Source organism: Vipera ursinii, assembly GCF_947247035.1.
Source record: "Vipera ursinii genome assembly, chromosome: 1".
Classification (NCBI taxonomy): Eukaryota; Metazoa; Chordata; class Lepidosauria; order Squamata; family Viperidae; genus Vipera; species Vipera ursinii.
In genome coordinates, this window is record NC_139512.1 from 116928963 (window position 1) to 116944236 (window position 15274).

General features: G+C 37.0%; 2 protein-coding genes and 1 pseudogene across 3 annotated transcripts; all 3 read right to left on the minus strand.

The window, feature by feature from the left end:
* Positions 1-595: 595 nt before the first annotated feature.
* LOC310632487 (olfactory receptor 5G9-like) lies at positions 596-1247 on the minus strand (annotated as a pseudogene). The gene has a single exon. The product of its transcript is annotated as an olfactory receptor 5G9-like (transcript).
* Positions 1248-4026: 2779 nt separating this feature from the next.
* LOC310631924 (olfactory receptor 9G19-like) lies at positions 4027-5575 on the minus strand (the record flags this gene model as incomplete). Its single annotated transcript, XM_083348707.1, has 1 exon — positions 4027-5575. The coding sequence occupies one exon, from the start codon at positions 5573-5575 to the stop codon at positions 4640-4642; it is 936 nt and encodes a 311-aa protein (XP_083204833.1). The 3' UTR covers positions 4027-4639.
* A 7030-nt stretch (positions 5576-12605) lies between these two features.
* Positions 12606-13694, minus strand: LOC310632490 (olfactory receptor 5AR1-like; the record flags this gene model as incomplete). Its single annotated transcript, XM_083349710.1, has 1 exon — positions 12606-13694. Exon 1 carries the CDS (start codon positions 13545-13547, stop codon positions 12606-12608), a length of 942 nt encoding a protein of 313 aa, XP_083205836.1. The 5' UTR covers positions 13548-13694.
* Between the last annotated feature and the right edge of the window lie 1580 nt (positions 13695-15274).

Sequence of the window (15274 nt, forward strand, 5' to 3'; positions counted from 1 at the left end):
TGAAACGATTTCTTTAAAATCACAACCATTCTCTTTATGATTCAAAAGAATCCCAGTTTGGTTTTGTGGTTTATTTGTGTTTTACAATTCATACCATAGCTCAGGTTTTTAAATAACACACCAAAATACAATAACTTGGTGATTTTTTTTAAATGTGAAAGTGGAGTTTGCTCTCACAATATTTCTGAATCCCAATGCTCCCTTATAAATGAAAGCAAAACATAATTCAGTCAAGTAGCCTTCCAAGTAGAAATGTGTCAGATAAAGCAGCCTGTTAATATAAACCTATTTGTTCCTCTATTTCTAGATTTTAGTGGAGTTTTAAGGATATTCAGATTTTGGTATAAAAAGGAATGCAAATTTTTTCCCCAGAATTTTTCTGAACGCAACCTTTACTTCCGGGTTCCTGAGGCTGTAGATCAAGGGATTGATCATCAGAGTCACTAGTAGATATCATACACAAGCTTGCTAGTTTGTGGTTGTTCGTATGCAAAAGCACCATATCTGTAGAAAATGGTGATGACCATGAGGTGAGATGTACACATGGAGAAGGCTTTACACCAAGCCTTGGCAGAGCACATCTTTAAAATGGTAATCAGGATGTGAGAATAGCCACATTGGTTGTTATTAATGTGAAGCCAATAAATATAAATTTCAACAGATTATTTAAACTGATATCTGAACAGGCATGTGTTAATAGGGCAGGACCCTCACAGAATTTTTTTTAAAATGATGTTTGATCCACAGAAAGACAACCAAGATGCAGGAATGATATGCACTAAAGAATGTAGGAGCCCAGTAGTGTAAAAAACGACCACTAGTTGAACACATTTTATTTGGGACATGGTCCCCAGATAAAGTAGAGGGTGACAAATGGCTGCATAGCGGTCATAGGCCATGATAGCTAGGAGGAAACACTCTGCAGTGGAAAATAGGGCATAAAAATAAAGTTGAGTAAAACAACCTGTAAGAAAAATAACTTTCTCCTCTTGTAAAAGATGGCATAGGAACTTTGGGGTGATAGAAGATGAACAGCAGATATCCAAGAATGATAAGTGAGTGAGGAAAAAAATACATTTGTGTGTGGAGTTGAGGACTGATCCTGATCAAGAAAATCATGCTGACATTCCCCAACAGGGTGATGGCATAAAAGCAGTAAAAAATGTCACAAAGAGAATGAGTTGCAATTGTGGATCACCAGTCATCCCTGTGAGTATGAATTCTGTCACCCGTGTGGTGTTTTCCATTGAATCATAGAAACACTGTGGAAACTGGAAGAATGCAGTAATATTCATGATAAGAATTGAGTTATGATTTCAATGAAAATAAAATTGAACCAGATTAAAATGTAACTGAAAACTCATCACCACAAAGGTGGATTTATATGATAAAACCCCAAAGCTCTGAATAGGCTAAACTTACCCATTTACTTTGATCTCAGTGACATCTACAATAGTTTAAAGCATTCCTTCTTTTCTGGTTATAAGTAGGTTCCTTCTACATGAAATAAGTTAGGAAATTCTTTTCATCTGGAAAGAAATGCAGACATTTTCCAGCTCTAGGCTCCAAGTCTGCTTAATTTGGTCACAGCATTTCTTCAGCTGCTTTTTGTTCTGCGCAAGAGATCTTATTTCTATTGGGAAAAATTTGCTATTCGCTAAGTAGTTTTGATTTTAAACAAATTTTAAACAAATTTCCATTAAAAGAAATGGGAACTGCATTACAACTTTACAGTCTTTAATTACTAAGTCTCCTTTAAAATTTTGACTTAATTTTTGAGAAGTTGAAATACATTTGAAATAATAAGTATGACTCTCAAGGGTGTGCAAATGATGAACTACGATTTTCCTTATGTGACACGACTATTTCATCCAAGATGTTATTAGTAATTATATATTCAGTATTTATTTGTATTTGTGTCTTGAATTTACTATGTATTAATTGTGAACTGTTATATGAAAGTATGAATGGTCATATATTAATGATGGAGTGAACTGAGACTGACTCAAGGCAGTCCATTAATGAAGAAGATTTTGGGGAGAGCTGCAGTTCTGACAGATATCATTTCCTATAGCCTATGGCAGTGATGGTGAACCTTTTAGAGACCGAGTGCCCAAACTGCAACCAAAAACCCACTTATGTATCGTCGGGTGCTGGGTGGGGTGGCCCATTGGGTGGATGTGGCCCATTGGGTGGGTGTGGTCTACTGGGTGGGCATGGCTGCAGTGGTAACAGTGTTCAATCAATCAATTCCAACTTTACAAAATCTTTTTTCCCCCCGCAAAAAGTTAAAATGGATTGATTGAACCTTTTTTTTGCACACAGCAGTGGAGGCCTAAAGCGAAAAGGTTTTATAAAATCTAGTTGAAGGCCTAGGACTGCAGCGATGGTGCATGTGCCCACAGAGGCGGTTCTGTGTGCCACCTATGGCACCCATGCCATAGGTACGCCACCATGGAATTAGTTGCCTCTAACCAAACCAACAAAATATGGAAATTTCACTAATCTGGGAAGTTCACTGCACTCTCGATGCCCAAGTAGAGTCTGGTCTACTAGGCTCACAGAGTCGCTGGGCAGGCTGGCCTACCAGACCTCAGACAGCCAGAAAGAACAAATTAACCTGGTGTCTGATAGACTGAGCAGGGACCAGTCTACCGGACCTCTGATGCCTGACTTGGAGAGACTGGTCTACCATTTCTCAGTTACCTTAGACACCTACTGAACTTTGAACAGCCTTGACTGGGGCCAGATTTCTGCACTTCCAGTGTTCAGAGCTGAGACTGTTCTGCCCATCTTCTGAAGCATGTTGCCAGTCTTCTTGGCTCTCCAAGGAGTTGAGTAACTGATGCCAATACAGCCTGCTCTTGGAATGATTTCCTGTGATGCAGCAGCCAAATCAAGCCAAAGATGCTCCTGGCCATGGCCTCCATTTTGGAGCAGGATCCTTGAAAACCCAAGAGTAGAACCTGCTCCTCTTTCAGTAGTATAATCCAATTCAGAAGTCTTTTGAACCCTCTTGGAAAACTTCATCTCCCTGCTCTTGGAGCCCCAGATTCTGCAACACTCAAGATGCACCCAAGATGCTGCCTGGTCTCATAATGAAGCAGCTCCAAACAAGAATGCACAGAGCATTCAACAATCCAAAACACAGACCACTAGATTTCTGACATAGGAATCTCACCCCCATTTTTTATCTGATTAGGTCTTGATAACAGAGGCCAATCCCTGTTGCCCTTTCTCCAATTAACCATGGTGATATATGGTCTTATTGTGGGTTCATAAATTTAATTCCACTGGCAAGAATCTCCCTGGGTAGAATTTTGTTCTGAATCCTCCTGCTGGGTGTAGGGAGGGGAGGCAGGAGGGAGGGAGGGAGGAAAGGGGAGAAAAAGAAAGCCACAAAACATTGTTTTGTTCAAGAAAGAAAAGAGCAAAGCCTTTGTTTTCATTTTTATCATTTTATTATTGTTTTAGCCCCTTTACAATGATTCATATTTACTGGGTATTAAAAAGTACATAGGCATCACTGAATTTATATTCCTATCCTGTTGCAAAAGTATATTAGCTGAAATAAAAGACAAGTATGGATGAATTTCTATAATAATAATTAAATTCTACTCTGGTAACCAAAGTGAACATATTAATGTTATAAGCAAAAATATGAAATGGGTAAGAAATAATCTGTGATTGGCCCATGACTTTGCTACTAACCATATAGTGACCCTTTTGTGCAAATCTGAGCGACCAGAGTGGAATTTCAATGAAGAGACACAGAGCACACAGACCCAAAGAGAGGACTGACAGAGCCTGCCTATTTATGGTCGGAAATATCAGCTCCACTTTTCACACAGCTGACATCAATTCACCTGCTTTTTAACTAAATCTGTTCAAAATCATTTAATGTAGCCTTCATTTTTAAATTGTTTTAATTTCAAGCATACAAACGTCTTGTGTTTTTCTGGTCCCCAAAACTGAATTAAAAGATCAGTGAACTATACAACTGCAGAAGGGGAAAGGATTATAATAATGTGTGTGTGTCCTGAGTTTGAAAATAGAATGATGGACAGGAAATTAGATACTCTCTCTTAAGAGCTTCTGAGTCTGTTGATTCCCTTTTCAGAAAATAATAAAAAGAGGCAAGCTGGGAATGGGGAAGAGAATTGATGCAGGAGAAGATATAAATCCAATGTGTCCCAGCTCCCTTAATCTACTGTTGAAGTACCACGTTGTGTTAACATTGGTGCTGAAAAATAGTTGGGGTTGTAGTTAGAAGATGATGGAAACAATTCTTTTGCCAGACTTGGACTATGCAGTAAGACTTTAGATAATTCAGAGCTCTTGGACTAATGTTAAGATTATCCAGACTAGCTAAAGGATAAGAAATGTATAGGATTGTTCTATGCAAGAACAGCTTATTTGAAAATAAAATAAAATAAACACAGAAAAAGTAAAAGAAAAGAAAAGAAAAAAGAAAAGAAAAAAGAAAAGAAAAGAAAAGGCAATTAATGTAGAAGGAATAAATCCTACAGGAAAATTTTGTAATTTTTTTTCTGAGTATAAATCTTTGTTAATGCAACATAAACTATATTAATATTTTCAGGGCAATAAAGTAAAAGCGCATGTTTTCATTCATATTTACTTAGGATATCTTCCACTTCATTGCTTTCTTTTTCAGAGCTTTCTTTACCTCCTCATTCCTGAGACTATAGATGAGAGGATTTATCATAGGGATCACAACTGTATAGAAGACAGATACAACTTTGTCTCTCTTCAAAGCATAGCTGGAACTTGGGCGTGAGTAGATGAAGAGGATGGAGCCATAATACAAAGTGACAGCTGTTAGGTGAGAGGCACAAGTTGAGAAGGCCTTCAGTCTCCCTTCAGTGGAACGTATCTTCAAGATGGCTGCCAGGATGAGGACATATGAGGCAAGAATAAATGCCAGGGGTGTAATTACATTAGAAACAAGAATGAAGAACAGCACTGATTGGTAGCTCCCAGGCACATTACAAGAAAGTTTGACTAATGGAGGTAGGTCACAGAAGAAGTCATCAATTATGTTTTCATTACAGAAGCTCAAAGTGAAGGTTTTGATAGTTATTATTGTAGCATTGATGAAACCACTGAGATATGAGAGTGTCACTAATCCTGTGCATAACTTTCTGGACATATGAGTGGCGTACAGCAGTGGGTTTGTAATGGCCGTGTATCGGTCATAGGCCATGGCTGCAAGAAGATAGCATTCACTGTAGGCAAGGCCAGCAGAGAAGAAGAATTGAGCAGCACAACCTCCAAAGGAAATGCTCTTGTCTTCAGAGATGCTATTTCCCAGGATCTTAGGGGAATAGACAGAGGAATACCAGAGATCCAGGAAGGATAAGTTTCCAATGAAAAAATACATAGGCGTATGGAGGTTGGGGCTGCCACAGATAAGTGCCATTAGTGTGATGTTCCCTGTGAGGCTGGCTATATATATTAATAGAAATACTATAAATAGAATCAGCTGCTGGTTTGGATTGGCTGTGAATCCCAAAAGGATAAAATTCTTCACTGTAGTGTGATTTTCTTTCTCCATGAAATATTAGGATTAACTGTTAAAAAAATGTTGCTGTTATTTCATCAGGTTTGCTTAAATTCTCGATAATTTAACATGCAAATGGCAAAAAAATAAATAAACATTTCCCTTAAAAACTCACACAACAATTTTGGAAACATTTTGGTTGAAATGGCGAAGATTTTGGCCTATTTGAAAGATTATTTGCAAGAATGATATATTATGGAAGGGAGAAAATGGATTGAGCTTATTTAGAATAAGTATAGGGTTAAGAAGTTTTATGTAGTATTTGAATAAGTCTTCTTTCTTTTTTTCTTCTTTTATCTTAGGTTTTTTTAATATATATTTAATATTACTAAGGTTTGCTTTATCCTATATAAGCTAGAGAGTGATAGATTTTAGAGTTTATGGTTGTTAGTATATGGTTGCTTATGATTGTTTTTTTATATATACCTTGTATTTAGCTCTGGGAAGTCGGGGGGGGAGGGGGGAGGGGGGAGAGGAAGGGGGGGAGGGAGAAGGGAGGGGGAGGGGGGATTTTTAAGGGAAAAATTGTATGCTAAAACTTTTCAATAAAAAAAAAAAACAATTTTGGAAACAAATACACCTATGTTTGATTATGTCCTAACAATACAATGAATATTTGGATAAGGAAACAGAAAACTTCAGTTTCTTCTGTTTCTTCTTAGTGGAACTTACTGTCTTCTCAACAACTAGTACATATTTTTTCTTTTCAGGATTTCTGGTGTTTGGACATTTCAGTAGTAAGAACTTTGGGGGTGAGTGAACATGTCGTACTAGAATTCACCATAATGCAGAGAATTCACTATAATGCAGGCACAGGCAACTGAACAAAGTCAAATTACTGTTTTAGACTTTAAGAGAACTGACTTCCACAAACAAAAACAATACATCAGAGAAGAGCCCAGAGGAGATCAGCATGGTTACACAAAATGCTCTCTGACAAACTGAGGGACAAAAAAGGATGAGTATAAAAATGAGAAGAAGGGCATTACCCCGGATCTGCAAGAATGGAGTCAGGAAAGCTAAGGCATAGAAGTAAGGCAACAAATGCCAAAAATAACAAAAATATTTTTTTCAGTAAGTAAAGAAAAAGAAGAAAGTAAAAAAAAATGTACAGTCCATTAAGGAAAGAAGATAGCAAGAGGGTAATGGGCAGTAGGGAGAAAGCAGAATTGCTTAATTCTTTCTTTGCACCTGTCTTACAAAAATAGTCCAACCTATCAAAAGCAGCAGTGTGGAAGACAAAATAGGAATGCAGGTCAAAATAGGCAAGGGATTGGTTAAAGAACCAAGGAAATGCTATGGATATAGTATACTTAGACTTCAGTAAGGCATTAGTCAAAGCAGACCACAGCCTAAATTTGAGTAAAATTGAAGAATGTGTGATAGACAGTATTACCACCAGATGGATTTGCAGATGGCTGATCAACTGCACTCAATATGCAGCCCTCATTGGAACTACATCTACACAGAGGGAAGCATACACGGGAGTACCTCAAGTTTCTGTCTTGGGTTCAGTGTTCTTCAACATCTTCATAAATGACCTAGATGAGGGAATTAAAGGGGTGCTCATCCCATTTGGGAATGACATAAAGCTGGGGGGGAAATGCTAATATTTTGGAAGATAGTCTCAAGATTCAGAAGGAATCTTATATTTGGCCCGTCCCCAAAAATCAAGCTAGGGTTTATTTTCGGGGTAGGTCTTATTTGGGGAAAACACAGTATTAGTAGCTATGATACCTTCATAGCTTGAATCAATTAATTTAGAAAAAAAATTTCTTCTTTACTCCCAAATAAGCAATAGAAGTTGATTCAACCAAACAGGTAGAAGAAGATCACCAGACATTTGGCTCCTAGAGACCAGCTCAACCTTTAGTTTCCAAACTGACCTGACACAGGGCTGGCTGAGACAAAACTGGTGTACATGACAATCTCCTCTCTAGGTTTCAGTTAGCCTCATTCTGATCTTATGTGTGTCAAACTTTCCTGATACATGTTCTTGTCTAGAAAGGAAACAATGATCTGAAAAATATACAGAAAATGACTAATTTTTTTTAAAAAATATGTATTTTTGTGAAGTCTGATTGGTTTTGGAGGAATTTTAAAAAGTCAAGCAACCATCTCTTTTTAAATCTTATTTTGTAATGGATTAAATGTATTACTTACATACAAAACCAAAGTGTTTAACCATTTATTAAAGTGCTATCAAGTCATCTCCTGATCCCCTCATCAATATTATAAGCAGCCCCCTAACCTATCTATCAGACATCAAGAAAAAATCTTTAAGCTTTGATTGCCTTACGTTGTATGCATTGGGCAGATCACTACATTAATTTTAATATCCATATTCTTTGTTATATCATACCATAATCATAAAAATTTGCTGAAAATCATGGGAGTCCTCAGGCAATAACATGTACAGAAAACTAAATACACATTCTTATCCCCAACTAATATCTCTAATACCACACATATATCTGTCTATTGATTAGCTAATCAACCTGGGAATATAAATAATATTTGTCTTACTATTGGCTTTCAGAATATGTGGTATGTATGTGTGGGGGTGGGGAGTGCCTTCAGGTCAGTTTTGATTTCTGGTGACTGCCTGAACAAGTTCCTGCAATTTTCAGAAGTAGTTTTTGCCCCTGTCTCATTCCTAGGACTGAGAGAAAGGGACTGGTCCAAAATCACCCAGTTGGCTTCATCTAAGACAGGACTAGAAGCCATGGTCTCCCAATTTCTAGCTCAACCACTATATCAAACTGGCTCTGTACTCTGTACTCTCTGCTTAGTTTGAACAATTTGCTAAACAGTCCATTAATTCTCATGCATGCTTCCCTTCCCTTCTGTCATATGCAGCTCTTAATGAGCAATTACTTTTTAACTCCATATTAACTTAAAATATTTCTTAATCAAGGTCTATTCACTTTATCCTATGGTTTCCTTAAATCAAGAAACCTACATTATACTACCTTTTTTAATATTCATACACTTCTCATTGACTTAGTTTAAACACTCTTCCTCTATCCTAAAACTGCCCTATTCTTCCCAAAATTGCTCATGGTCCAAATTTGCTCATGGCCACCTTTTGCACCCATACAGTCAGAACCCTGAAAAATGAACACATTAATTTCCAAATAGTGTTTGCTTTCACTTGTGCAACTTTGCTCTTTGTATAGGGGAGAAATGATAGTGTTCTTCCTGTTATCTGGAACAGATGCAGTCTTCACATACACAATAAATAAGTCATCCAGCCACTCCATAAATAACTGGATATTCTCCAGTTATACCATCCTTACAGCATTTATGACTTTTTTAAACTATAGTTCTTAGACAGTAATGTTTATATAAAGTGTTTCAGTCCCATTCTTTAATTATTATTATCTTTCCCAAACAAATGTCTAAAGTACTCCTTCCAGTCTCCACTCACTTCTATTTCACCAAAATCATAACTTTGTATGAAAATTGTATGACTGTATGAAAATTATTGTATTTTATATTCTTTTGATTGTAGGTAGAGTCATCGTTTACTCTTCTTTAACCTCTCCTCCACATAAATGTTGTGAAATTAATTCTGCATTTTCTCTGTCTTTTTGGTCTTAGGTATTACTTGCTCACTTTAAATACATTCTTTGCAATTATCTTTTTGTAAAAAAAAGAATACTTTTCTTTTATGCCCATTTCTTGAGGCAAGCATTCTGATTTGTTCCTAGGTCTCGGATGGTCCACTTTTTCTTCATTCTCTTCATTTACTGTACATCCATTCATGTCACCCCACAGAATAATTTTTCCCTGGACTACATTTATTAAGAAGATTGTACAGCTTCCACAAATCTATCATTGGTTTTCCAATTACTAACATTTATTGGAGCAAAATATGTAACTGGTGTCAACCTGTGGATTTCCATACTCTTACACGCTAGATGACACAAATTCATATATTCTGACGTAAATTTGAGTTCTTTCATTTATACTTAAATGCACAATTTCACTTCTATCCATGTGAATTTCAATTCTATTCCACCATATAAGTTCTACTCTCCCTTAGATGCATTGCATCCTTTCTCTTTCTCTTTCTCTTAATTTCATAGACTTATAAAATATCCATTTTCTTTTTTTAATTTTATTTGTTAACTCATAGCATTTAATGTTCACTCCTCTTACAAACCTGTAGTCATATAAGGAAGTGTAAAGATAGGTTGTTTCTCCTTCTTTCTTCGCTGTTTAGACTCAAGCTGGATCTATTTGGAGACTAGTCTCTTCATCAAAACCAGTTTTGACTTTCGATGGTACTTCTGATATATTGCAACAATTTGCTTGTGCGTTCTGGAATTATATACATTGAGAACAACAAATTCTCATGCTTCCTGAACTAATTTATCAAATGAAGGGCAGGGAAAAAAAATCTACATGGACCCAATTATATTAAAAATGCTGTTTGGAAAATGTTGAGGGATATTTACGGTATTTAGAAGTTCATATTGTCTCACAAGGATACCCTCCAAGGGACCTCTTTAATTGGAGATAACTTCAAAGTTACACTGTGATTAAAGTTAACTATTATATGAACAGACAAATCAATAAAAAATAACTGTTTTTATTGATGGGAAACGAGACTTGAGAATCCATTCCCTAAACTCATTCTCTACTAGATATTTCTTTTTATACATGTATATATGTAGTTTTATGTACAGTATGTATAACTACATATAGCAGGGACGCGGTGGCTCAGTGGGTTGGGACGCTGAGCTTGTCGATCAGAAGGTCGGCAGTTTGGGTCGAATCCCGAGTGCCGTGTAGCAGAGTGAGCGCCTGTTACCCGTTCCAGCTTCTGCCAACCTAGCAGTTCGAAAGCACGTAAAAATGCAAGTAGAAAAATAGGGACCACTACGGTGGGAAGGTAACAGCGCTCCATGTGCCTTTGGCGCCTAGTCATGCCGGCCACATGAACACGGAGACGTACTCAGACAAGCGCTGACTCTTTGGCTTTGAAACAGAGATAAGCACCGGCCTCTAGAGTTGGAAACAACTAGCACACATGTGCGAGGGAACCTTTACCTTTACCTTTTAACTACATATATGTAGTTATATATGTATATGTAGTTTTATATATTTTTTCCATTTGTAATTTTATCTCTTCTCTTTATAAATTGCATTAAATGTTCTAATTTCTTGCCATTTTCCCCTCCTAAACACTTACTCATTTGATGTAAGATATTTGAACATTCCTAAGTATAGTAACATTTTCTCTGATGTTTCTAAATTCTAATGTGATGGTCTCGTTTGGAATGTCTATTGGCTAACAGAGCTTTACTTTTGGTAGACTTTGATTCATCAACACACATACTCCCACAATTTATGTATGCTTTATAAATTTATCTTGGTAAAATAATCTAAAAAGAAAACCAGAATAACTAGGGTAAATCTTATAGCTATGGCATCCTTTTCATGTGCATAAACCTATATATAATGCAGTCATTGATTATTGCATAAGATTTCATATTTATAAAATATACGTTCAAAATGTCATGCTATTCCTCAGACATCGATTTTATTTATTTATTATTTATTTGATTTTTATTCCACCTTTATTATTATTTACAAATAACTCAAAACCTGTGATCATTAACTGCTTTGGTGAGGTTCCCATGAATTAATTAGTAATTAGAGATGTGTGAATCAGCCTTAATCTAAGTCAAATTTCTAAATGGATTTTAAAAATTGAATGGATCCAATCTGGACTTTCTGTTCAGAAAAAGCATGTAAGTGCAAAAGCTTTTAGAATCTAAAACATGTGTTACTGTACAATGAGATGCAGAACAGCTGGTAATAATGTGTCCTGTAAAAATGGCTAGTGGGGTGTCCTCATGCCACAGCAAATAGAACATGAGGATCAACCCCAATACATGATCATCTTTCATTCTGAGAGTCAACTGAACACTAGGATAACACAACTTATGAGATAGGATATGCCTGGAGTTGAACCTAGGTCAACCATTGATTAGTAACTTCTATTTCCTTACTATCAGCATCTTGTTGTCAAGGGCTGATGATGTTCTGTTATCACTAAGAGTACTGCCCTAGTTTGAAAGCTGATGTCGGCTTGTGTCCCCACAGTATAAGCAGGGTTGGAAAGCTGATCTGATCTTTTTCACACTCAGCTGTGGTTTAGTTGAAGCCATGGCAAAGTTAATTTTTATTCTTTCTTTTTTTGGATATTATAGCTCTATTTCCCTCCAGCTTCTGAATATCACCTTATATAAGGGAAATGCTGGCTGGAGGACTTTGCATTTCAATCAATCAATCAATCAATCAATCAATCAATCAATCAATCCATCAATCCATCAATAAATTTAGTAAGTTTTCCTTTTCTTGTAGGCACACTCTGCCACCAAGACCTGGATCTTTTTTCAGACTTTTTAAAATGGGGTTTCTGAATTCATGGAACTGTAGATTGTTATGAATAAACTCTTTGAGGAATAAATATGCTGCAGTGAAGAAGTGTCATCATACAGTTATTCTGTATATAATTGTAATTAACTACATATTAATTTCAGTGGGAGATAAGCATGACTAACTTTTCCTTAATATTGTACTTGGGTGCCAAGTGATAATGTAAATCGTTACTATTTACTAGCCTTGAAACAATTGTTTTTATATGTCCCCCTCCGCATTTGACATTAAAATAAAAGTAGAATAAATTTGTTGTCTTTCAAAGCTAAAGCATTTGGAAATCAGTTGCTATTAATTGTTATTTGGAGGTTGTTGGTGTGACTGGAGTGAAATAAACATATATTTACCAGCAAAAATGACAGGAGATAGGTTTATTGTTTGAAGTCTAATATTCCATTTAGAAACCACATCAGGAAGCCAAATTTTCTTACATCAAAATCTTGATTATCATGGTGAAAAACCCCCTATCATTTGCTTTTCAAACAATAAAACTGTAGATTCCTAATATGGAATCTTACATACAACAAGCACTATGACATTTTTAATTTAGCATGTTATAACTGAACGATGGTTATTTATGGGATAAAACTTTCTTGCTGATAACTTTTCTAAATGCTTCCTTCACATCTCTGTTTCTTAGGCTATAAATCAAGGGATTCAGCATAGGGATGACAACAGTGTAGAACACAGAGGCCCACTTATCCTGATCTAATGAGTAGCTGGATAGTGGCCGCAGATACATAAACATCACTGTCCCATAAAAGAGGGTGACCCCAGTGAGGTGAGAAGCACAGGTAGAGAAGGCTTTGAGCCTGCCTTCAGCTGAGCGGATTCTCAAGATGACAGCAAAGATGAAGACGTAAGTAACGAGGATGATGAGGATGGTGCTAAAATCGATGAATCCACAAAGGCTGAAGAGGAGGATCTCACTGACATAAGTGTCAGAGCAAGACAATTCCAGGAGTGGAGGAATCTCACAGAAAAAATGATTGATGACATTGGAACCACAGTAATCTAAGCTGAAAGTCAGACTAGTGTGGATTGCCATGCTTATGAGACCTATTATGTAGGAACCAACCACCAACACCAAACAGACTTGTTTTGACATGATTGTGCTATAATGGAGAGGACGACAAATGGCCACATAGCGGTCGTAAGCCATGGCTACCAAGACATAACACTCAGTATCCACAAAGCCTACAAAAAAGGCAAGCTGTGTGGCACAGCTATAGAAGGAGATGACTTTATGTTGTCTCAAGAAGTCTGCCAGCATACGTGGGGCAATGGCTGTTGAATAACCAAGGTCCACCAAAGAAAGGTGGCAAAGGAAAAAATACATGGGGCTGTGAAGCTGTTCATCAAGCAGAATCAGGAGAATCATGCCCACATTTCCTATCACATTTGCCAAATAAATGGTCAGGAACACCACAAAGAGGACAATTTCTAGGTAAGGATTATCTGTGAACCCCAAGAAAATGAACTCTGTCACCTTCGTGTGGTTGTCTCCAGCCATCTTCACAGAGGGACAGGAAGAGGTGATGAGATGAGATTCTGAGGTGAAATAAAAAACCCAGCTCAGGAAAAGAAAAAAACTGTTCTAGACTCAAGAAAATGAAAATAGAGCAAGAAGCTTTTCCGATGCTGGGCAGAGATGCCAATACCCTTCATTTCAGTCCCCCTTCACTTCCTTCTGTTGATGGCATCTTCAGAAGCAGCACAACTTGACTCATTCCATGCTACTGTATCAAGAAAAGAAAGCAGTTCTTTATTCCATAAAAATGGCAGAATTATTTAAAATTAAAATAGAATTTAACAATTAAGCATTTGCAAAATTTAGCTTTCTTGTTATGGAAATGAAATGTTCAGTGAAGGCAAAAATAAATAATTATTTTGTACAGTTTAGACTAGACTTTTCGAATCTAGAGACTCTGTGCATATGGGAGTACAATTATTAGCATTCTCAGGCCCTGTGATCAGACAGAAAGGCTATATCCTACATAGCAATAGCAACAGAACGTAAACTTACATACCACTTCACAGTGCCTATACTGCATGGAGATTCTGTATGGACAGAAATTTCTCTAATGTATAAAGCTGCTAAATTACTAATTTGCTCTTAACTTGACTTAGCTTACAAGTCTTTTCTGCAATGTCCCAAATTCCATGGTTTTCTTTTGCTTTTGAAAAACCTAAGCAGAATTTATCAGCAGAGTTGTAAACTTTTTGAAGGCTGGCAGCTGGTGTAAGGTTAGACTTACTTTTTAAAACTGAGTGAAGGGCAGTAACTTTCTTGGCTTTCTCTTCTTTTAGCAGCAAAATTGCCTTAGGGCTCACAACATCATGAATCTCTCTCCTTTGCAGCACTTTCTAGGGGTGACCAAGTAGTATTTTTGGCAGTGTGCAAGTTATGTTTCCTGTTTAAAGAAAGCTAAAGCCAAACAATCCTTGGTCACTTGTATATATATATTTTAATAAATCCAAAGGTAACTCTTCAGACTATCAAAGATAACATCTGTCTTTCAAAGAAGGCAGTAAAATTATTGGATTTCTATTCACTAGTTCTGAACTAGCCAAAGTAAAGGATTGAAGGAAATTCAGTAGCAATCTCATCTAGTCCTCAGTGATAGAATGTAATACCAAAAAGAAGTTTTGACCTAGAGCAGGGATAAACTACTGGCCCACGGGTTGGTTGCATCATGTAGAGGCCGCACCCGCCCCCGCTCTGACACATCATGTGATGCGGCGAGTTTGACACCCATGACTTAGAGTATTGTGGGAATATACAGGCTAGGACAGGGGTAGGCAACCTTGGCTCTTTTATGACTCGTGGACTTCAACTCCCAGAATTCCTGAGCCAGCATAACATATGAGATGTTCCTTTTCCACATAACATATGAGATGAATCATGGCAGTGTGCTTCTAACTAAATAACTGTGAATGACATTTCCTTCTCCTTTCTTTTCCTAGGCTAGAAGTATTCTGTGTTCTGAATGTGTCACTTAAAGGTCTACAAATATAACCAGTGTTGGGGAAGGGAGAGAGCAAGAGAGAACTCTCTATCAACCCTTTTCTACTGGTTGCCTTCCCGATGTGCTGGGGGTCACAGTTATCATCCAAATCTGAGAGATGTAGGTCTGACTCCAATATTTCTGGAAGATATCAGACAGGAACATCTGCTCCATATTGTCCAAATGGCATTCATTTCTTCCTCTTCTGAGCTAATCTTATTTTTGTCTTCCT